Source organism: Octodon degus, unplaced genomic scaffold, assembly GCF_000260255.1.
Source record: "Octodon degus isolate 3935 unplaced genomic scaffold, OctDeg1.0 scaffold00067, whole genome shotgun sequence".
In the NCBI taxonomy this organism is placed as follows: domain Eukaryota; kingdom Metazoa; phylum Chordata; class Mammalia; order Rodentia; family Octodontidae; genus Octodon; species Octodon degus.
Window position 1 is genome coordinate 10,939,836 of NW_004524643.1, and position 23,702 is coordinate 10,963,537.

The 23,702-nt window shown below is 52.0% G+C and overlaps 1 protein-coding gene across 9 annotated transcripts in view; it reads right to left on the minus strand.

The window, feature by feature from the left end:
• Window positions 1-4,245: 4,245 nt before the first annotated feature.
• Ush1c (USH1 protein network component harmonin) overlaps window positions 4,246-23,702 on the minus strand; it is a 46,494-nt gene continuing 27,037 nt past the window's right edge. For 2 of the 9 annotated variants that reach the window (XM_012515508.2, XM_023719293.1), the window contains exons 16-27: window positions 20,322-20,474; window positions 19,113-19,229; window positions 18,119-18,601; window positions 15,082-15,201; window positions 13,978-14,028; window positions 11,715-11,756; window positions 11,315-11,368; window positions 10,997-11,096; window positions 7,998-8,107; window positions 6,695-6,750; window positions 5,606-5,711; window positions 4,246-4,684 (exon numbers count right to left, since the gene is read on the minus strand). In XM_012515508.2, coding sequence (XP_012370962.1) covers window positions 4,640-4,684; window positions 5,606-5,711; window positions 6,695-6,750; window positions 7,998-8,107; window positions 10,997-11,096; window positions 11,315-11,368; window positions 11,715-11,756; window positions 13,978-14,028; window positions 15,082-15,201; window positions 18,119-18,601; window positions 19,113-19,229; window positions 20,322-20,474 — 1,437 coding nt within the window. In that variant the 3' untranslated portion in view covers window positions 4,246-4,639. Of the gene's footprint in view, window positions 4,685-5,605; window positions 5,712-6,694; window positions 6,751-7,997; window positions 8,108-10,996; window positions 11,097-11,314; window positions 11,369-11,714; window positions 11,757-13,977; window positions 14,029-15,081; window positions 15,202-17,905; window positions 18,004-18,118; window positions 18,602-19,112; window positions 19,230-20,321; window positions 20,475-23,702 lie in introns of those variants that run through there. The other 7 variants (XM_023719292.1, XM_023719294.1, XM_023719295.1 and 4 more) reach the window with 7 other exon arrangements.

Here is a 23,702-nt window from a genome sequence, read left to right on the forward strand (position 1 = left end):
TGGATGGCCTCAGGAAATCATACAATTTTAATGTTACAGTGTGATTTTTAGGGCTATTCTTCATGACAACAAGAGTGCTGTGTAGGAGAAGGTTCAGCGCGGGGTTCACTCAGCCCCCTATATCCACCAGTCAGTTGAATAGAGACTTGAGTGTATCAGACGTCACGTGCGCTTGGGCACCTACGAGTGTAAGCGGCAGTAATACTGATACCATCAGCCTACCCACGCATGTGTGTGCCTGTGAAGATGGACACTTATTGTTACTAAGCAAACATGTAAGTTTTCTTATTATTAAACTCAGGCTTGGGTTATTTACAAAAATAATTTAATGAGTTAAAAATAGCTTTTTTGGTAGCTGTGGTATACAGAAAGTATAAAAATGGATCAGAGCTGGCCAAATAGCTCAGAGGATTAAAATGCCTGCTTAGGCAGATGCAGCAGCTGGGATTCGATCCCCTGCATGTCATGCCAGCCCTATACCCATTATTTCTGGGGCACATAGAGATGACTGAGAAAGGCTGTCTTCAAAGAAGTCAGTTCCTTCATTTATTTTTCTTGCATTTATTCACTTACCCACCTCCTCATCAAAAAATATATCTTTATACATGTATTTGTTAATCATTCCTTAATCCTAACTGTCTTTATAATCCAATCAGCTTCCAAAAGCCCCACAATATGCAAATGAGGCTTGAGGGGGCATCTAGATATAAATCCTCAAAATGACTTTTTCTGTGCCATTAAATGACACAGCTAAATGTCACAAATTTCAGGAGGCAGTGAAAATTACACTAAAGCAATTTTATTTAACTATCGTCACATATTAACCTATCTAGCATAGCTTTTAATAGGACACTAATGATGGTGAGTTACAAGGGAAGGGGACCCATAAAATTAATAGAAGATGGTGCAGTTACTACTAGCAATTCACATTCGATGAAATATTGCTGCATAATACATCAAGAACATTGATGTGTGGAAGCTTTAACAATGGATAATGCCATGGAAACTGTCATCAAAGCCATGAATTGTGTAGGGTCTAAGGATCAGGATCATCAATTTCAAGAGTTCCTTAAAAGTGTGGATACTGTTTATAGGGATGTTGTTTACTTTTCTGAAGTAAACGGGCTGAATTGGGGTAAAATGTTGAAAAGATTTTGTGATTTTAGAGAGGAAATCAAGTCATTTATGGACTCCAAAGGCATATTTGTGCCAGAACTTGAAAAGTAGCTCATAGATTTAGCATTTTTTTTTTTTTGGTGGATCTGCCTGCGAATTTAAAAATTACTTAAACAGGTGTTTTCAAGGTAAAAATTGACTTATCCATGCTATGTTTCAAATTGTAACAGCTTTCAAAATAAAATTTAAATTATTGCAAGCTTAGGTTGTGGCAAACAGTTTTGTGCTAGGTACCCATGGTCTTGCTAAACCCATCCCTTAGCTAACTTTCCATTACTGTAACCAAATGCTTGAGGCAAACAACTTGAAAATTAGAAAGTTACACTTTGGCTCACAGTGTTGGAGGTTTGAGTCCATGCCCAGTGGCTACACCATGTCATGGTAGGGTTACACTGTGGAAGGGCCTCGTCTCCTTCAAGGAACACCCTTCAAGGCCTAACATCTCCCACTGGGCCCCATTTCTTCCATCATTTCCTAATAGCACCAGCTGAGTGCTAAATCTTATCTATCACAGAGGCCTGTGGGGGACACCCAAGATGCAAAGTATAGCAGCATCCTAAATTGGAAATATAAGCTAATAATGCATGTAAGACAGCTAACCTATCCACCAATCATCATAGCCACTTAACAACATGGTACACAGAACATGAGCTGTTTCCCCTGGGGAGCTCGTGGCCGACTAGGGGCTGTGACTCACACTGCACAGGGTTGCCAGAGAGTGTCATGCTGCATTACATTGCTAGCCAGGGAGATGATCAAAGTTAAAAATTTGAAGTAAAGTTTCCACTCAATGTCTATGGCCTTTGTACCATTGTGAAGTAAAAAAATCAAAGTGGAATCACCCTAAGTCAGGGACCCTCAGTGGTTGGTAGCCATCATTGCTGTAAAGGTCAGTGGTGGGTATGAGGAGGCCCAGGCTGCAAACCCCAGGCCCCAGGAGGACAGCTGTGGCCCTCTGCCCTCCCCACCTGCCCTCTCCAGGGGTCTGAGCCTGCCTCTTCCAGTTCTCACAGAAGCTGGGCCAGCCTGGGCCCCAGGGATCAGGGAAGTGTCACCACGGGGCAGGAGAGAACAGGGCTCATGAAACAGATTCTTATTTAAAGCTGAGAATTGAGGCTTGGCCTGGGGCTGGGTGGGAATGAGCTTCCCAGCCCACAGAGGCCCGCAGGGAGCATCCCAGAAGCAGAGGTCATATACTTTCACCCCAACTGCAAGAGGCAGAGGTGAGGGGCTCAAAGCTACCAGCTCCACGACTCTGGGGACACTGTGGGAAGCTACTTCAATGAAAAAGACAGAATGCCAAGAACTCAGAGTCAAAGAGATCCTTCAGTTCCCAGCCTTCTGGGGGCTGTGTTTCCACTGTGGGGTGCAGCTGAAAGCACCCTCACTAATCACTTCCTCCTTAACCTCAACATCTAGGGATGGAGGTTTTCTGGACATCTAGAGATGAGGGTTATGCTCTAAGGGTGGCAACAGGGGGTCACTAGTAGCTGGATTTGATGAGCTGCTAGTGGCTGCTGAGGGGAGGTTAGAGGGGATGGAGGCAATGGGTCTACCTTGAGTGATGAAGGACAAGTGTCACATGGACCAAAGAGGCCTGGATGTGCTTTGATCCTCTCTACTCAATCTTGGTCCCTGATGTGATCCCTATGTCTCAGTCCTCCTGTGGACTCCAGCCTCAGCCATAAATCTCATGGCCCCCGAAGCTGGTCAGGAACTGATTTAGGTTCCCCAACTTTATACACATTTTCTGAATTCTTCTAGATTGAGTTACATTCCCAGCTGTTTTATTTATTTATTTATTTATTTTTGAGACAGCATCTCACTAAATCGCCAAGTTGTCTGCCTGGGCTGGGGTTGTACTGTCAGTCCTCCTGCTCCAGCCTCTCAGAGTGCTGAGATCACAGGAAGGTACCACCATGCCTGGCTGATCTTTCTACTTCTTAACTGATTAATGCCAATTGATCTGCTATGTCCTTTAGGTCAATAAGTACAACTTTCAAAAGGGAATTATTTCCGTGATCAAATCAAGGAATAATGTAGCCCATATAGCCTACTAGCCACAGGCTAGGGGCCTTGGAGTTGGTTTCTGAACTCAGGTGAGTTAGATCAACTAAACCGAGTCAGGTGGTGGAGCAAGGGTAGGTGAAGGTGCTCTGAGATCGGCACCGATGAAGATGGTGATGAATATGGGACCAGGAACTCCACCTTAGGGCCTTCACACTGAGCTACATCTAGCCCTTTTAATTTTGAGTTTGAGACTGAGTCTTGCAAAGTGGCCCATGCTAACCTTGAACTTGCAGTCCTCCTGCCTCAAGCCTCCAGGAAGGATGGGACTAGTCATGTACCACCATGTCCTGCTAGGCAGTGATTTTTGACAGCATGTCCAGACTGAGCTCTGCAGAAGCCCAGGGAGCTGGTGACAGCTCCATCATAAGATGCTCCCAGGCCATGAGGCTGCCACCACAAGAGCTGGAGCTCCAGGACACAGTAAATCAAAACCATCCTCCAGTCCCAGCTCTCAGCGATGTCATGCTTTCTTGTCTTGCATTTGTGTGAGGTTCCTAGGATTTGAATGGGATTTGCCACACCATTTTCCCCTAGAGCTAGAGTCCTGAACCCCTGTGACCAGAAGGCCCAGAGTTGCCCTGCTGAGGCCTTGGGGTGACATTCCTGTTTCTGCCCCTTTCTTCCTCCATGAGGTTCTATTTGAGGTATCTCGTGGAGGGGCTGGACTCCCTGCACCCCCCTCCTGCCCCATCTCGGTGATCCTAGGAGAAGTAGCTATGGTCATGTCCTTGAGAGAGAACAAGGGACCCCACACCTTAGGGTGACCCCCTGGGGTCTCCTGCTTCTAGAACAGAGCAAATGCCCTGCCACCTGGACCTCTTTCCTGGCTTCTCTGCTAAGAACACCCGGAAGCCCTGCCCACCTGGTTTTCTACTGTCTCAGCTCTGCGCCAAACCAACCCCAGGCCATTTCATCACCTCTTCACACCAGACCCAGGTCACAGCACAGGGACCTGCTTCTCATCCTTGGATAGCAGCCAAAGCCATAAGACTTTTTATTGGACAGCCTTGAATTCACTCTCACAGGCTGGAAAAGAAACCTGTTTATTTTATCAGTGAGCTGGGAGTAGTTTGCAGCAGCAGTTACAGCAGGAGACAGGTTAGAGGGATGATGGTGGAGAGAAAAGAGAGACTGGGGTCCTAGATGAGGCTCAAGGGAGGAGTCCCCAGAGCGGGGAGAGGCCAGAGTCATGGGCCAGAAGGACAGGGTGCTCCCTCCCTTCTGTGCTGGCCTTCAGCAGAGCTGCCGGAAATGCTCCTTGTCCAGCCATCATTCTGGGCCACAGGGCTGGCAATTCGTGGGTGCTGTGCCAGGTTTCAGGGACACTTGCTGGCAGACTTGCAAGACTGACGGCAGCTTTGTTTTGAAGGGGTAGGGCCAGGGCTCACATTTTCTAGGGGTGAAATTGTTTTCTCTCCCCAGACTTTAGAAGAAAGTCCTGTGGGGAAGAAGAAACAGACAAGGCAGGTGGAGGAGGCCTTGTGGGTGACACAGTCCTGGCGAGACCCCTCTGGGAGCTCCAGGCCCTGCCGATCACACAACATCCCTCTTGGTGCAGCCCTGAGCAGCTTCACACCAGTCACAGCCACAGCACACAGGAGGCAGGAGAAAGCAGGGAGGGATGAGGGTGGAGGGTGCTGGGAGGAAGAGGAACAGGATTCCCTGGAAGAACAAGTGACAGAAAACAGAAGCCCACTAAGGCCATGCCAGGAGCTGGGACTCCGGAGGCCAACTGTCCTGGGAGCCTTGATGTTTTTGAAAACTTGTTAGAGAAAAGCCAACTTGTGAGAGTCCAGGTTTGGATCTGTCCCAGGTGCCACCCGTGAACTTTAGGCCACATGCAACCTCATTTGACAGAGAACTACTTCCCAAATCTGGGCTCTACAGTGTCCCACAAATAGAGTCCCAGTCAAGGGAGGCAGAAGGCAGGACAGTGTGGGATGCACCACAGGATGTGAGTGGTGTGAACCCACCACCCCTGGTTCTTTGGACCAGCCTTAAAGAACTCGTAAGAGTCTGGGCCAGGTGGAGCAGGAGCTCCAGCAAGGTGGTATGTGGGAAAAGGAGGCATATCTGGCTCAGGGCACCCCTGGGGGACATTCAGGCTGGACACCTGTGGGCTCTCCCAGCTCAGCATGCTTGGCTTAAGGCATTGGCTCTGTCAGTAAACAACAAAGCACAAAACCTGAGCCCATTCACAAGGCTCCCGGGACACCTGTGTCCCAAGCCAGAGGTCCATGCCAGATGGTGCCTTATGCTCCTGCCGGATGCCAGTCCAAAGAACCCGCCTGCAATGTGGGCAGCATGTGGCCACCACACCAGGCGTGGACAGATGGCCTGCTGCCGCCTGTCTATTCACCGTGGGCTCCAGCTGCAGGAGAAACCCGTGTCTGTACACGGGAGCACCGGCTTCAAGGAGCTTTCGGACCAGCTGGGGGCTTTCAGCTGCAGAGTTGGAAGAAGAGCTACATATGCAGAGCAGATTAGGAAATAAAAAGGACTCGGTTACTCCCAAGCATGGCTCTGCCCAGCCTCTCCTTGCTCTTGGCTCCCATCTTGGGTCCTGCCTAGGCCCTGGGTGGCAACCTCAGGAACAAGACAAGTGGGGAAGTCGGACTGTACTGGGCAGGAGGAACCAGCAGGCATGGATGTGACAGTGAGGGTGCGAGCAGAGGGTGGTGACCTGGGGACAGAGACCCCAGCAGAGACAGACAGACAGCAACAGAAGCAGAGAGAGGGGGACCAAGAGTCAGGAACAAGCAAAGGGGAGATGTGGGGGGGAGGGGGAGGAGTAAAGAAAAAGGGAGGGGGAGAGGCAAGGGGAGGGGGAGGGAGAAAAGGAGGGAGACAGAGACAGAGAGAGAGAGAGAGAGAGAGAGAGAGAGAGAGAGAGAGAGAGAAGAATAGAGAGAAACCAAGACTGAGACCAGGACTGAGAGGCAGAGAAAAAAGACAGGGACAGCTAGGGAAAGATGGAAGGGAGAGAGGGAGGACAAAGGGACAGAGACAGACACAGGCAATCACAGAGAAAGCAGGAGCAGGCCAAGCTCCCCAGAGAGCCCAGTGCGGGGACAAAAGCCTGTAGCCTGGCTGCCTGGAGACACAGAATGAGAGGACACAGTCAGACATCAGGATGATCTTGCTGGGACTGACAGAGGGATACAGGAGTCGTTAGTGAGTACAGAACCAAGAATCGAGTCTTTGTCCCAACTTCACTGTGTGCTTGGTCCAAGACCTTGTGCTTCAGTTTCCCCATATGACAGCCTTGGGGGTGGCTCTGACACTGCCTGGGGACAGTGATTGGTTCTGGGTCTTCTCTAGCCCAGAGTGCTCTAGGACCCACGAATATGAGCAGCAGGGGGCCTGGGCCAGTTCTGTGACTGGGGGAGGCTGGGAGAAGGTGACCAAGATGCTGGGGGAAAAAGAGGCCAGGTGTCTGCACACTTACAGCTCGTCATCGTACTCCTTGGGGGGGCAGACAGCCACCACGAGGTCGATCCAGTCCTGTTGGGAGAAGTCATGGGACTGTGGGGTGCACTCGGGTAGAGGGTGCATCTGCCCTGAGGCCTCAGGTCTTTGCCTGGGCCCACCGCTCGGTCAGCCATCTGTGCTTGCTTCCCATGGGGAAGTGGACATAGGTAGAGCTGGGGTCCTCCTGCCCAGCAGGGGTCCCACTGTGAGGTCCCAGGCTCTGGGGGACATTTCCAGTCTCCACAGCCTCCCAGCTATAGAGATGGGAGTGCCAGGCCCTCAAGTAATGCTAGGTTCCCCAAGGCTCCTCTGTGGACCAGGGCCAGACAGCATCCTCAGGACCACTGGAGGGGATTTGTAAAAGCTGGGGACTCTTGGTCTTGGTTCCTAGAGTCTAGGATGGTCCTGGTGTTTCTAACACTCTCCTCAGGTAATTCCAAGGCATGTCACCTGGAGGAGTCTGACCTCCCTTTCTGACTCTTAACACCCGAGGCCCCTCAGTAGCATCTCCGCCATCTTTGGCTCACCAGTAAGCATCCATCCTGGGCTTGTGTATATCCCCAAAAATTATCTGAAGTAGCACTGGCCCATTTACCACGTGACAGCTCCTGACCTGAACTGAGATCTTGCTCCCCAGAGCCACCCTCCATCCAATTCAGCTTTGCCCTCCAGAATCACAGAGCACCTCTGCTCCCTCTGCTCTAAGGCAGCCCTTGAGACAATCAAAGATGGTCATCGCGTTACCCGTAAGTCTTCTCTTCTCCACATCCCTTCATGTGGGTCCCAGGCCCATCTGGTCTGCATCCTCGGCACTGAACTTAATACCTCAGGCTCGGCTGCCTGCATACAGTTACACAGGTTGTGCTTTGCACAACGTGAGTGGGCACCACTCGCACCATCGTGTCTCAGAGGGCACCCCCTCAGAATGTGCAGTGCACAGCCTGTGGGACACCTTTCACGGTGGGTGTCTAGTGCACACAGAGCTGGCTACCACCAGCTCCTCCTTCAAACTGGGCTAGGTCTGTCAGTGCTTTCCAGTGTCCCCAAGCACCTGCGTCCTATTCAGTGTGTAGGGACACAGCCATGACCAGTCTCCTGGAGTCTGTTTGTGCCACTACTATCCAATTTGGTCCATTGGCTGGATGAGGGGGAGTATATGTCAGTCACTCGGAAGGTGGTTGCATCTTAGCTGTCTCCCTGGGATGAGGCTCCCAACTCTGAGGCCTGACTACAGAGGCCAGGGGCTCAGGCATGTAGGAGAGGAAGGGGCTGGGTCTTACCCCGCCTTGGTTCCAGGCCTTCTGCAGGGCAGCCTCCGCCTCAGCCAGGGTGTAGTCCGTCACGATCTTGCCATTGATCGCCATGATCTCATCCCCCTTCACAATGCCACCTGCAGGAAAAGGGAGCTGACTGGCAACAGGAATGCATAGGTCACATGCCCAGCCTGGGGCTTGCAAGAGAGAGTCACTGTGGGCGCAGGAGAAGCCAGCCTTGGGCTCCGAAAGCAGGAGGGAAACACTGCTCCCAGTCAACCGCAGGTGTTTCCTGTCTGGCTTCTTCTCACACCCTCTCCTCCAGGACACTCAGAAAGACTTGTGGTCATAGCTCCTGTGTGGACCCTGATTACCAGAGAGGGGACAGACCTGCATTTCCAGGAGGTTGACAAGAGACTCTAGCTAATTCCACAGCTGTCCTCTTTCCTGGTATCCAGCCATGCTGTCCAGCTTGGGGTCCCTCCAGCTCGTCCTTGCCCACAGCTTTGCAGGCTGTTCTTCCTAGAATGCCTTCTCTCTTTTTCTCCTCATCTGGGTCTGGTATGAATGTTTCCTCCACAGGGAGGACTTCCCTAACCCCATTTAATCAAAAGCAGCTCCTTCTGGCCTTCTTTTCCAGTGCCCTGGTCCCTCCCACATGGCATACAGTTGTGCTCCTAACTGCACTTTTAAAACTTGCCACTGGTGGTGGTCTCCACCGCCATGTGGTCAGTGCCACGATGACAAGCTTTGTCTTTTTGGTTCAGTCCTTTATTCCCAGCATTTTATATACATTGAACAAAAAAAACCAATCTCAATAGGTGACTGGGTGACTGGTGTTAAAAGGTGTCCCTGGATAAGCTGTCCTGTGATCTTAACAATTTGGGGGAAGAACTGAGTTATAAGGTAACCACGAGTTGCTAGGGCTGTGAGCTCATTACTACATAATGCGGCTGTCTAAGTGGACAGACTGTGCACGGTTTCCTACTCCTCTTTGGCTTCACAACCCTTGAGGAACTTCTCCCTGTCCTGACACTGAGATAGCACCTCCATGAAGCCCATGGGAGTGTGATATGTGCCACTGAGGATGGTGGCCATGGTGGCTTAAACCACAAGTGCTCCTAGGAACTTCCATCAGCCACATGTACAAAGAAGCACAGGACCAGACTGCAGACAGCATCCTCTGGAAGTGGAGCAGGTGACTTCCACTTTTTCTCTTTGTACAAATCCAAGATGGCACCTCAGGGCCAATAGGGCAGTGGTTGATCTAGGGCTTTGTAAGTGAGGAGGGCCAGAAAGAGTCACGTGGCCTAGTCTTCTCTCCCTGCCAGACAAGAAGACAGGTGGCCTTCATGGGCCAGGCAGCAGCCCTCCTTAGGAATAAGGTCATAGGAAGGCAACCAGCAACAGTCAGCCATGCAGCTACATCACTAGAAAGGCCCTTCCTTAAGGGGAGAGGAAGACCCAGAGTGTGTTGCAGGCACTGAGGCCATGGGTGGCAGAGCTGGCTCACAACCAGGGTGCATACCCACCTTGGTGACAACAGGAGCCTGGCTGCCAGCCATTGCATGCCTCTCCCTTTACTCCTCCTCCTGCCTCAGCCCCCACCTTCTAGCACCTCCAGCCCTCCCCACAGCAGGGGTCACACCAGCCAGGGTTGCCCCAGGTGTCCAGTCACAAGATTCCCGCTCAAGCCTGGGAAGGGAAGAGCAGGTGCTCCTCCTCTGTGAGTGCTGAGGAGCCCCTCAGACATGGCAGAAGACATAAGCAATGGTGGAGTCTCTGACTGTGTCAGAGGGGAAGGGGAGGAGTGTTTGAAGCAAGACACTGAGCCTGGCATCTGCAAAACTTCATTTGCCAGCAACAACTGCTTTTGTTGAAAAAAGGACAAAGAAAAAGCATTGAGAAAGACACAGACCACTGGGGGCTTCTGGAAGGGTCTAGGCTGCTGAGGCCCTCAGGCCAAGTGGCACTTAGGCTGTTAGGAAAGCCAAATGGCCAATCTGTCTGAATTCAAGTCCTGCCTTCACCTTTTACCAACTGAAGGTCCTCGAAGAAGTTTTGACTTTTACATGCCTCAGTTTCCTAAGCTGCAAAATGGGAATAATCATAACATCTCCACTGGAGTTTCCTGGAAAGACTTGGGCACAGGGGTGCACATATGCCGGGTGCTTAGAGTAGCGCCAACATGTTATTAGTTCCCCACATGCTATCATCACTAAAGGACAGGTATGATTTGGGTGGCTTCCTCCTGCCTCTCTCTGTGCTGTTCACTCCCGCAAAACCCTTTTTCCCTTTCATGAGGTTGACAGTGGATTTCTTTCTCTCTTTCTTTCTTTCTTTCTTTCTTTCTTTCTTTCTTTCTTCTTTCTTTCTTTCTTTTTCTTTCTTTCTTTCTTTTTTTCTTTCTCCCTTCCTTCCTTCCTTCCTTCCTTCCTTCCTTCCTTCCTTCTTTTTCTTCCTTTCTTTCCCTTCCTTCCTTTCTCTCTCCTTCCCTTCCTCCCTCCCCCACTTTCTTCTTTCCCTTTTTTTATTTTGAGACAAGGTCTCGCTATATAGTTCAAGCTGGCCTTGAACTCACTATGTAGCCCAGGCTGGTCTCAAACGCATGGCAATCCTCCCGCCTCAGCTCCTGCAAAAGCTGGGATTCCAACACGTGCTGCCATGACCAACCTGTGATTCATCTTCTAAGGCTGGGTTCAGCCACTGTCCTTCCAAGGGTCCTTCCCTTCCCCTCCCCCTCCCTGGATCCCCACAGCCTCTCTGTCCTCAAGCTCCCTGTTGGCTCTTCCTGAAGAGTATAGGTAGTATTTGGTTGTTCTGGGCATGTCTCTGCCTCTAGCCTGGGAGCCCCTGGAGGGCAGCATAGCATCTGGCTTGGTGGGGTACACACAGGACTTGGCACTGTGGTGTGACCTCAGGCAACATGCCAGGATGTCCCTGACTGGCCTGGGCTGTTTGCTTCCAGGGGGGACTTGGGCTGCTAGCACGTCACCCCAACCCAGGCCAAGATGGTCCCCACTCACCATGCCGCTCAGCTGCTCCCCCCTCGTACACAGCTGAGACAACCACTTTCCCGACCGGGGAGTCCACACCACCTTCCAGGGCCAGGTCTAAGGCTCCCTCCTGGTTAGAGGAAAGCAGGTATTAGGAGCCAGGTAGACAGCAGCTTGTGGGCACCTGGGCGCCAAGGAGCCTCTGAACAGGGCCACAGTGAGCAGGGGACAGTGAGGCCCCTGGGGAGGAAAGAGGCCCTTGGGAGTAGGGGAAGCAGGGAGTCAAGGCAGAGGGGCAGCAGCAGAGAAGGATGGTGGCCTGCCAGCCCCCTACAAGTGCCCTGGTACCTTCTTGATGCGCAGGAGCCGGACATCCTTCCCTATGATCTGCTCTGGGGTGAACTGGGAGGAAAAAAGTCTGCTGAGGGGTGGGAATATCCTCAGGCCCTGGAGGCCAGTGGACACCCACAGACAGAGTGGACACACAGTTCCAGATCCATTCTTCCAGGCTTACGTGAGAACAGGTCTTGCAAACAGCACAATCCTGGCATGTGGTTAGAGCTTCCCTCTCCCCATTTACTCCTCTCTTGAAGGCCATTTGGAAGAAGCCTTCCAGGAAACAGGGGCTGGGGAATTCTTGGGGCCCAGAACCCAGAACTGACCGGCACCAAGCACCCTGTAACACCCCCCCCCACACACACACAAAGAGTTCCTGGGCTCCCTCCTGGGACTGAGCATTATCTCTTACCATGGAATAGGGGTCAAAGCCTTCCTCATATTTCCGGAAATCCTGGAAGGAAGCAAGGGGAGGGCTTTAGGTCCACAAAGCAGAGGCCTTTGTAGGGAGAGCAGAGAAGAGCAGAGAAGGGAGAGGGTGAAGGGGCCAGAGGTGGGGGAGGTGTAGCTAGGACAGGGCACAGGGAGGAAGCTGGTGCCAAGAGCTAGAGCACCCTGCTCAGGGCTGGTGGGAAGCTGCAGAAGCTTTTAGGGGTGCCCAGCCAGTTCCAGTATGGTCCAGCGGTGGACATCTGTGACTACGGGACACTACTGGTGTCTAAATCCTGGGTGGGCAGACCCTGCCCTCCAGAAGGTTATACCACCAGCGTCAGCCTCTCAGCCCTACCTTACCTCCTTCAAGTGCCCCCTTGAGCCACGCCAGGCCCTGGGGAGAGGGCCCCACCCCTGCCTGGCTGTGGTGCCTGACACCTGGCACTGTTCTCCTGCTATCTCATCTGTAGCATCAGGGCACCCAGCTTGGTCCTCTGGCTGGGCAAGGAGAGTTGAGGAGGTAGCTTCAGGGTCATTATGGCCAAAATTTAGAAACAAGGCAGTGGAGAGAAGGACCAGAGCCAGGACACCAGCCTTGCTCAGAGTCACATGCAGAGAGCAGAGTGAGTGGTGTCATGGGACACTAAGCCTGAGCAAGGATGGGCAGAGCCATGGCTGTGCCCCAGAGGAAGGCGGGTGCTGTGCGGGGAGTGCCCAGAGAGACGATGAGATCACAATGTGTGTCCCTCAAAGCCTGTGACTGGTGCCTCAGGGAGGCTACAGGCGAAGCCCAGTGTGTAGTCCCAAGCTCTGGACACCAGAGGAGGGCCAGATATCAGCAGACGGCTCCCTGGGCACCTGCCCAACACCATCTCCACTACCTTTCACCCTCTTGCTCAGCCCCATAGAGGTTTGGGCCCACATCCAGGCTTGGGGCAAGTCATACACTACAAACGCATGCGTGAAGCAGTCTGCAGCCATGACCCTACAGCAAAGGGTTCCTGCTTGCCGCTGGCTGCTCCATTCAGAGAGCTGGGCACTGGGGCCCTGACCCTGACGATCTGTTCTCTGAGATGAGGCAGAGAGCAGGGCTAGCATCTAACCAAAGAGCAGAAAGCATTGCAGTTGGCTGACCCTTCAAGAGGGGACCCCACTTATCATTCCCAGGCCCAGCCAGGTGACCTCCATCCAGCCAGTGGGGAGGGGACAAGCTTTGACCCTAAGCTTGGAGCCTTGGATGCCCCCCCTCCTTTGGCAATTCTCTCCCTGTTTAGGGCTGTCCCACACCCCGGGCTCTTGGATGTGATGCCTATCTGGCATCAGAGCTTCAAGAGGAAGGTAACATCGGGTTTAAGAGCAGAACACAAAGTTTGGCCTCCTGGATTCAAGTCCAGCATGACACTGGCTACACATCACGGCTACAGTGCCAAGTCTCTCTGCTTATGATTCTCATCTATAAAACAAGGGAGATAATAGCAATTGCTTCCCAGGGTTGTTGTAAAGATCACGCGAACTAATATACATAGCACATTTAAAAGCAGTTCTTGGCACTGTGTGCTTCTAAGGACTAGCTGTCACCTGGCCCTCCTGGCCCTGAACTGGGAGCAACCTCTTTTGCAGATCCCTGTTGCTCCCCTCCTGTGTCATCAGCCTGCGAGTTGGAGGGGCTGAAGAAGCCAGGGCTTCCTGCCGCATTCCCTCTATCTTGGGGTGACTTTCACTGTTGGTGAAACAGCCAATGCAGTGGCTGGTTCTGGACACATAGCCCAGAGGTGAAGAGGGGGCTTGGTGACTGCTGTGCCTCACCAAACAGACACCTGCGAGGACTTCTGTACCCTGGGCAGGTAGAGGAGCCAGGTGGCCACTTCCTTCCGGACTGTGGGGTTAGGTGAAGCCATGATAGGCCAGGAGGGAACAGATGGGGAAGGTGCAGGAGACGCCTTCCTTCTCTCCCAGGGCTACTGCTGGGGCTCATCCTGGCCTCCATGGCCCCGCGAGGGCTCCTTTGCCTGTGCCTCTTAGAGCAAGCAGCAGGACTTGAGGTTTCTGGGGCTTGAGCACAGGATGTGACAGGACTCTGTCTCTCCCCCCACCCCAACCCCTGCCAGAGGTACAGGGCCGGCTGGGGCCTGAGGCTCTCTGGCAGATGGTGCTGAGCAGATTCAGAACCAGCCAGCACTTCAGGCACAGTGGGGTGGACGGGTGACAGGGAGGACCAGGCACGCGATGGGGGAGCATTTTACTTGTCGGAATGCTGTTTGATAAACCACCATCCTCTTCAACATCTCTTGTGGCTGCCAGAAAAAAAAAAAAAAAAAAAAAAAATTCCCCACCACACATTAAAAATAGGTCTCGTCTGCCCCCTGGTGCCAGGCCTCATGGCTGCCAGCCTGTGGCCGCCCTGTCTTTACCCCATAGATGTGGCCTGATTTAGTGGTGTGCTCAATGCCACTCCCACCCCCATCTTCAACTCAGCAGTTTCCCAGGCTTGGTCAAGCAGATACCACCCTGTCATTAAGGAGAGAATGCGACTGGGACACATGAGCAGGCTGTTTAGGAAGCATGACCTTTGCTCTTCGGGGAGCTGCAGGGACAGCTAAAGCTCAAAATAAGTATGGAGCTGTCCCATCCTGACATTTGGATAGAGTTTCTTAGAAGAAGGAATAAAAGTGCTGCTGTTCCCAGCTTGGAGGGGAGCCCCAGCCCCCTCGATCAGGAAGGTCTGGGTTGGGGGGCCTCTCGCCATGACCACTGGAACACACCCTGGACTCCTGGGCCAGTTCCCCATCTAAGGGGTTCCACACCATGGCACACAGGCCTGGGGCGCAGAGGCTGGAGAAATGGGTTTGGCAAGATGGTCATGTGGGTAAGGGCATGGTTTTGGAGTCCAAATGACTTGGGAGTAAGTAGTGAGTCCAAGCCATGGGTGGTGGCACTCACTTGTGATCCCAGCACTCGGAGAGGCTCAAGCAGGAGGCTCACAAGGTTGAGGCCTCAGCAAGACTCTGTCTTAGAATTTTAAAAGTCAACAAATAAGTACAAAGGGCTGGGGAATGTAGCTTTCAGTGCGAAGGCCCCGGGTTCAATTCCCAATATGGGGGAAGAAAGAAAAAATAAAAGTAAGTCCAGGAGCTGTCACTTTTAGGTGGAGCCCCAGGGTGTGCGGTCAACCAGGAGCAGGATTGCATGGGGCAGGTCACCACCCAGTACACACATGTAGACTCATCTCTGGTCAGCGAGAGGGTGACAAGATGACCTCACTCTCTCTTTCTCCAGGGTCAGCAGAACCCAGGAGAGGTGGCCCTGGTTTTCTCCAGACAACCTGGAGGGAACCCCCCAGGGCTTACCAAGACCTCGGACTTCACAGCTGGCCTGTAGATGAAGTTGGACTCCTGGTGGACCATGACAGGCTTGGAGATGGTGGACACGCCAGGGCCCCGTGGGGGCTGTGGACTTGGGCAAAACGTCTATGGGGGTTAGTTGAAGAGAGACCCATGTGAGGTCATGCTGGGGGAGGGGCTGGTCATGGCACACATGCAGGTCCACTCCATGCACATGCTGAGCCTGCCTGGTTTATCCTTCGGAGGTCCTGGCTGTGACCTTTGACACAGAGATGAGAACTGCACTGGCCACAGTGTGACCCGAGGCCACATAAATGAATGAGCAGTCTACAGAATCAGTCACTTGAACCAAAGCCTGGACTGCAGCCTCATCAGCCATGTCACTCAGAGAATACACTTACAAGACTCAATGGCCATGGAGTGCTCCCTCCCTTAACGGGCAATCTCTTTCTTCATAATCCAGTCCTTGGACAGCAGCATAAGGCATCTGCTATTTCCAGTGGCTTGGGCAGAGTATCCAGAGGCCATAGGGTAAGGACCAGGAAGAGTGGCCTTGGGCGGGGAGCTCATACCACCTTCAGCTTTACTTCAGCTCACGCAAGCATGGTGGGAAAGCTGTGCCTGCTCAGGTCCCGAACCTACCCCAAACCCTTTGGGAGGTTCTTATTGACTAAGGAGCCCCTAGCCCAAGCCCCAAAGCCCTTCATGAGTCTCTCTGCCTGCATTTTCAGCCTCACCCTTTACTCCTGTGAGCCTCCTCACACTGCTTGACTTCAGCCTCTAAAGTGCCGGGCCGTCTTGTCCTGGCCCTTTGCCCACGTTCTTTCCTCCTTCTGCTTTGCTTGCTGGGGTCGTAGTGCCTTTCCATCCTGATATCTCATCACAGTACTTGTGCATCCAACATCTCCACCAGCCCTGTGGTCACTGCCTGCCAACTAGTTTTTCTTTCCTACCAGGCTGTCTTGTCCAGAGACCATGGCTGCCCATCTAAGGGTGTTCCTCAGTGTCTGGCATATAGTAGGTGCTCAGGGAATGCGTGTTGACTGAATGAATGACCCACTAGTGTGGTGGGCATATCAGATGATGCCTGGGGGTAGATCTGGCCTCATAACCTTCTGCATGTGGGTGCTCGTGTGGCTGGCCCAAGTGCCAAACTGACACAGGCATCTGTTTCCACTACCTGAACCCTGTGGGTGGCTGGGCCGTGTGAATGTGTTGTCACCTGTGGCGGCACTGATGATGACTTGCTGGGCACATGGGGAGGAGGGGACTGGGCAGGCAGGGGGCCCAAGGGCCAGACTGCTGACACAGGGGCAGGACAAAGCAGCCAAACTGCAGCTGCTGGCCTTCAGGTCATGGACAGCTGTGGCTTTGATACTGCTTATGACATTTACATGAAGGGGACACAAAAAGCAGCCCATCTGGAACTCTGACTCTGCCTTAAAGCTTCCTGAGATGACTTTCTGTCTACTCTGGCAGATTCTTCAAGTTGACTGGTATTTGGATTGCTACTAACAATAGCCAGTGTCTACCCGACATCCCCTATGTGCCTGCCTCCCTCCTCAGTGCCACTGTAGAATGCATTTGTGGGTTTCTCTTTCTGCTTTTGTTTTCAGAGTTTCTGCATTATTTTATTTGACTCCCATTATAGGTAGGTGCCACAAGCATTCCTCTTTTACAGAATGGGAGGGCCAGGCTCAGACACAGAATGACACAGGCCCAGGGTCACCCACCAGTGAGTGGTGGGGCCAGGATCCAAGCCCAGGCAGCTTGACTCCTCACCATCCTTCCTTGCCCTCTATATGTCCCCTGCACCTGTGATGTCCTTCCTTCCATCTGCACTGATCACAACCCTCCAGGATCAGCTCATAACCCTGCGGTGTCTTCAGCCTCCCATCAGAACAAACACCTCCCCCAGTGCATGGCTGGTACCTACTTTGTGGCAAAGTTCCACCTGGGTAACTGCTCTCCCTTTTGGTGGTGCAGTTCTAGAAGGTTCAGGCATGTTCCCTTCTGCCCCTCAGACCACAAGACAGGGCTCAGTCTCTGACCGCAGAATCGAACTTTCTGAGAAAATGCTACTGCCCATGTCTGTGGTGGCCACTTGCAGGGAAGGCTGTGGCCCTCTGTGCCAGGCTAACCCAGCCAACTGCAAACTGACTCCCAGAGAGCAGAGAGACTTCTCCCTTCCTCCAGAGAATGCAAATAGGGAGGGCAATAAAAGCCACTGGGGGGGGCACTGCTGACCATTCTTTCCCCAACTTCCCCATACCCTGCCTGTCCCATGGCTCAGGGAGCAAAAGAACACTTTGTTTTTCCTTAGGATCAAAGCTCTATGTCTTCTTCAGGGATCACCTCTTCCAGAACAGTCTTTGGATAAAGAACAATTAATAAGAAATAGGCCTTTTTGAGAAGATCATCGTTCAATTTCCTGACATCCAAGAAAAACACCCTCAGTCTTCTAACAGTAGATTGGGAGATTTCTATGAGCTCTGGCTTCACTTTTCAGTTGTCTGGGTGTTGGCCACAAATTTCTGAGTATCACACTTCAGACAAGTGTGGTTGGCTAGTGCCATGGGGGAATACTGCCAAGGACAGTGCTGTCACTTCATTTTCAGAGCTTACTAAATCCCTTTGCCACCCTACTTTTCCTGTTAAACCAAAGAGTCATTTCCCATATTCGGGGCTCTCTAGGATAATATCAAGAAATGACTGGATTGCCTCAGAGCTAGCTATTCACGGACACAACTTCCAAGTACCACGTTGTTAAGTTCCGAGTCCACATTACATAGAGCAATGAACCCAGGCATACGCTGCTGCTGCTGCTCACCCCAAGAGCCCCAGCAAGTCACCATGCGCATGGCACTGCAAAGCCAACTGGAACTGTGCACACGCAGGGCACCCACACATGCAGGTTGCAGGTCCTTCCTAGAAAATGGGGCGAGATGCTGTTTCCTCCAGTCTCCATGCACACGGGCAGTGGAGGACTTGAGGAACTGCAGTCCTCCCCAGTTTTCTGCTTCCAAGCATAGCATGCAGATACCTTTGTGGCAGGTGGGAAGCTCCGCTCAGGGGCAGGGGAGCTGCTGGGCTTCCCACTGTGCTTCTTGGCCTGCCAGTCCTCTGATCCACTGCCTGCGTCCCCAGCACAGAACGGGTGATTGCCCAGTGCCTCTTCCAGCGCCAAGGGCAGTGGGCGGGTAGGAGTGAGGTCTTGGGTGGGAATGGACGGAGGGGGTGGGATAGGGATGGGGGGTGGAGTGCGCTGCACCCAGGGTGAGGATGAGGCGCTCACATGGCAGGAGGATGGAAGCACAGGGAGCGCTGGGACCTTGGGAGGGGGGTTGGAGGGTGGAGGGTGGGGCATCACAGGCAAGGCTGAGGAAGTCTTGGGGGGATAGTAAAACATGTCCAAGGGGATATCGTCCAGGTCAGTGGTGTGGAGGTGCAGGCCACCTGCAAAGCGTCTCAAGGGTGGGGCCAGAGGCGACACAGAAGGTGGGGGAGGCGGGGGCCCTGTGGTCATCTGGGGATTGCAAGGAAGGCCATGGTTATCTGTACCGACTAGCACATCACTTCACAGTACCCTGGGTGCCGTTCTTTTCTACTCTGTTTCTCTTGCTGCTGGAGACCCCCATCATCCCCCCTCCACTGGAACCGTGGGTGCCACGGAGTGCAGGGCTGGCCCAAGTCAGGCCATCTAAGTAGTAAGTAAGGCGATCAGGTAGTTTATGTAGAACACACTCGAGTATGTGAGCAACTCTCTTGATAATTATGGTAGGATAACAAGCCTGACTAGACTCATCGCAGACCAGCTGGGACACAATGATCACTCTAGAGAGAAGCCCAGAAGTCGAGACAGGTCTCCTGTCCCAATACAGACGTGTTCCCCTCTCCCAAGCAGGAAGGGCAGACAGGGAGGGCCCTGGACAGTGGAATGGGTGACACTTGCTAGTGACCAATTTGCCTCACTGTCCCCAGGATGGGTCACTCTCATGGCAGCACGAGGGTCTGTGTGGAAAGAAGGGCACTGTTACCTCTGGAATCTCATTATCAGCAGAGGAAATCTGCTCAAGGCGTGTCTGACAGAGCCTTTCCACCCAGTATTGAGTCTTTTCCGATTCCTCAAGGTCTTCCCGCTCTGTCTCAGATACCTGGGACCCAGGACCGAGGTCCAAAGGAGAAGACACAGGATATCTGAATCACATGAGCATCCAACGCATGGAAGCACTTCGCTAAAAGCCCCAGGGTAGTTAGGATGTCACTTGTCTAGAGAAAACCAGGGCACATTCCACCTGGCCCCCAGGGACGGAGGGAGTGGGATAGAAGCTGACCTAAGAAATCTGTTAGCAAAATCAGAGGAGCGGCTCAGGTGCTGCATGGGACTGGCTGGACCCCTGCCTTCCAGGAACCTTGAGACTCTTGTCATCCTCCCAGAACGGTCCTTTTGTAGCCTCCCTGTGCATTCCAAGAACTGAACTTGTCTCTCCCCACTCCCCGCCACAGGCTGCCTTGTCCTCAGAAGCACAAGTTGAACCTTATTTTTAATTTTGAAGCTAATTCGTTTCTAATGCCAGACCTAATGCTTTTCACATTTTCCAGGACTTCTCTGGTTCTATAATCTAATCAGCTTGGCATTCTGATTCATGAAAGCATTAAAGAGAAGCAGACAGAATATCTCTGCAGCTGGGGAGTTAAGGCCAACCGCCTCACCTAGGAAATAACACTGTTCATGCTGCAGATTGCTTTTGACATGTCTAGCAAGGAAAAGTCACAGATACATTTCCAGGTTCAAAGGTCCAGCGTCAGACATAACCCTGTGGGTGGGTGAGAGCAGCCTCAGACTCAGCCTTAGCCTCAGACTTTGCAGCTACATAAAAGGGTTAGCCGTAGCTCATACAGTGAGAGCCAAGCCAGCCTGGGGACACCTGGACTTGGACTCATAAGCTGGGCATGGGACTAGATTGTCACAGACCTCTAGAAAGGTGAATGGAAGGCCAGCATCAGATCTGAAAACTAGGGAGCGGGGTTAGCCTTGCACTCATATATCGAGCTAGCAGGCAAACCTTTTGTTCAGATAGGGATGGAATCCAGGAGTGGGTGGCAGGTGACTCTGGGCAGATAGGAGAGAGGAAGTCATCTTTAGACCCCATCTTGGGAGAACAACACCAGCTGGCCCCCAACAGTGAGGCAAGGAACAAGTGTGTCCCCGGGATGGTCCGCTGGCCTGCGAGCAGGACACATACCTCCTGGGCCAACCGGTTGATCTTTAGCTGCTTTTCCTTCTCCAGCATTTCCTCTTTTTCTTTGTAAAGCTTTTGCTCAAACTCCAGCTCCTTCTTATTCTTTCTCAACTCCTGCAAGCTGTCATAGTTGGCTTTCTTCTTATCTTTTCCTTTCTGAGCAGAGGTGGCATTGTTTATATGATAAGGGTTACAAGGCAGTGTCGATACTAGAACAGCACGACCAACAGCATCCAGTCCTCAGACAACACGGGACAAGCACTCCAGGCTGAGCCCCTCCCTCAGCTCTGCCTCCCTGCCCTAGGCACCCGACCTCGCATTTAGGAAATGCAGGCCACTGCTACCTGCGGCAGGGTGGGAGGCACATCCCTTTGCCTGCCAGAACTGGAATACTAACTCAGTAGCCATCTGTGTGATCTCAAGTCCCTTCACCTCTCTGAGCCTGAATCCCCTTGACTCCAAAGGGGAAATACTTGCCAATAAAGTAGCACCTATCAAAGGGCTTTGTAAACTTCAAAGCGCTGTCTAAATAAAAGGTACCGTATTTATTTGTTCTCTAGCATCTGAAGAGAAAGGTGAATCAGATACCAGTGATGCATCCGAGACCCAAATCTGGGAGAGTTGGCAAATCTCATCCTCAGAAATCTTGTCCCATGACAGAGGAGGTGGCAGCAGTCTCAGACCAGTCTTGGCCCAGAGCCAGGGACAATGGATTTTTGCCCCAGCGTGTAAGCCATTCCATCTGGAGAGTCCAAACCAAGGGCTCCTTCTAGCCTGGCCCCCGCAACCGAGGACTGGCTGGCAACTGAGAGAGGTAGGCAGGGAGGAGGCCTGGCTGCTTTACTCTGGTCACAGAGTTCAGAAGGATTTGGGAGAATGATGAAGGGAAAACAGATACTACTGGAATCAGGCGCACAGAGCCTGCTTTCTACAAGCCAGGGGATTTACCTAACTCCCTCTCCTGCGGAGAGATTGTTCTATTCCCTTGATGAAGGAGCCATGGCTCAGAGAGGTGGGGACCCTTACAGTGTCAGATGTCAGGTGAGTGATGGTGCCAGTGCCAGGACTGGGACCTTAGTCCCCAGTGTTTTGACTGTGCCCTGAGGGGCTGAGGGCAAAGGAGGGAAGGTCAGCCCCCATCACACAGCACTCAGGAGAGGGGATGCAGAGAAGGCCAACTTTCTGGGCACAGGGGGGAACTCCCTACTCACTGAACTCACCCTTACCTCTAAGAAGCCTTCCTGGGTCCTGCTCTTGGGTTTCCTAAATCATCTCAGCAACCAAGGCCAGGAATAAGGAATCAGGGTTCTCAACAATGAACACACGCATTTCATTCGCTGCTGGAGGAATGGTGATGGGTCATGACAGACCCCAACTGGCTCATCCTATCCTACTGGCCTATAAAGACAACTCCTCCTTTAGACACAGATAATATGCTTTGGAAATGGTCACCTCAGGGACCCATTTTTGAGCAGCCCATGAGCCTCTTGAGCAAGTGGTCCCCCTACCTGGTTCCTTGCCTACCCTGCTCACTAGACTCTTAGCTCAGTTGAAAGATGAATTTATGCCAGCATGCTAAAGATTCAGACAGCAATTCTCCAAGGGGAGCTGGAAACATTTTGTCTAGTGGCAGCTTGTGGGAGCAAGCGCATGGCCTCCCACAGGGATCGCCATGATAGGAGTGGCCTTCCTATTGTTTCTTTGAAATCAGTGCTAAGATTTTAGAGCCAGGCTCCTGGGTAGGGCAGGCTGACAGCACACAGATCTTGTCATCCCCAATAAAGTAGCATCTGCTTAGAGACACAGAGGGCAGGTTGGCCCACAGCATCGCCTACGGAACTTCTACAGCCTCCATGCACTAATTTAGTAGTGTGGGTATCTACCTCCTGTGCCAGACTGGGCTCCAACAAGCAGAACTGCTCTGCATGTCTTACTCAAGCAGTTCTGATGAAAAGTCTTAGCCAGAACCCAACATCCTCCAGGTCCTGGCATAGACTTTGTGGTACTATAGGTTGGAGGCCTTGAGTCCCACAAGTTCTCACTGTGAGGGAGGGAACAGAAACACCGAATCTTTCTCTTTTCAGATAAGAGGGGTTTTCTGCATTGATGGTCATGGCCAGGACAGCTCTACTGGGGATTCTGTGCTCCAGCTGCTGGGAGGCAGAGCATCTCTGTGGCTCTAGTCAGTGTGATATGGGGTTTCCAGAGGCAGTGTGAACAGTGTCACTATGCTGTCCTTTTAGCTGTCAGTTTTAAATCCATGACAAACAGTCTTCTCAGTCCCAGCTGTGAGGCACACAGATGGTAAGGTGCTGCTGCTTCTACCTAAGAGCAACTGTTCTCTCTTTTGGAAAAAAAAATACCAAAACACTAGCTGCTTCTGAAATGACAGAGCTAAGGACCAGGGGACAAACAGCCTTATCTCTTTACTAATGGGAACTTTCAGGTGAGGTCATTTGTGATGTGTATGTGCAAGAGAGTCTAGCTCTTTCACATCTGTACAGCTGTTAGGGCTGGAAAGGGTCAGGTCTACCTTTCTCCTTTTATTACCTTTCCCCAGTGAAATCTCACTGTGTGTGCACGTGTCTTTTTCTGTCCATATGAGTTCTAATAGAGATGGTACATAGGGAAGACTTGAAAACCCAACTCATCAAGCCACTCTAAGCCAGGAGCCAGCCTGTAAGATGAAAAGGACAGTCTTAAGAGACCAAGTGCTTTCTGAAACCAGGAGCATGCTGAAAAGCATCTCCAAGGAGCTTTGTCCTAGGTTTATTCACTGCTACATAGGTCATAATCTGCTGCTCACCTGTGTCAGGAATCTTGCTGTCTGCTATCTTAATGGGAGTGTGTTGGAGGAAGGAAGATTTTCCTGGCACACCTAATACTCCCATTTTAAAGGGAGGAAGAAGTCATGGATCACCAGAGTCACCATTCTTTAGGAGCTGGTGACCAATTTCTTGCCAGAGAGAGCCAATAAAGGGATAATTTCCAGTTCCGCTCATTCAGATTTATGCCAATGCCTAATTTCCAAATACCGAGCCATCTTGAATGTCAAATCTACAGAACTTAACAGTGGCATTTTCATAATCAAATGCCAAAGTGATTTAGGAAAGACAAAGGGCAAGAGAGTTTTATGAGACCTGGAGATGCTACAATAAGATTTAGAGAGAAAATTAAAGTTCTCTGGAGATTGGAAAAATGCATGATGCTGGACACACGCAGAGACAGCCGTAGCAGAGTTGGGGTTGGTGTCCTGGCCAGGGTTCCAGTTCTGGTCCCAGCCAGGGCAGCAAATCCCCTGTGTGGTCAGTCAATCTGCATTTGCCACAGTCGGTGTCATGACCCACACTGCTATTTCACACTGTCCAACCCTGGTCATGGGCC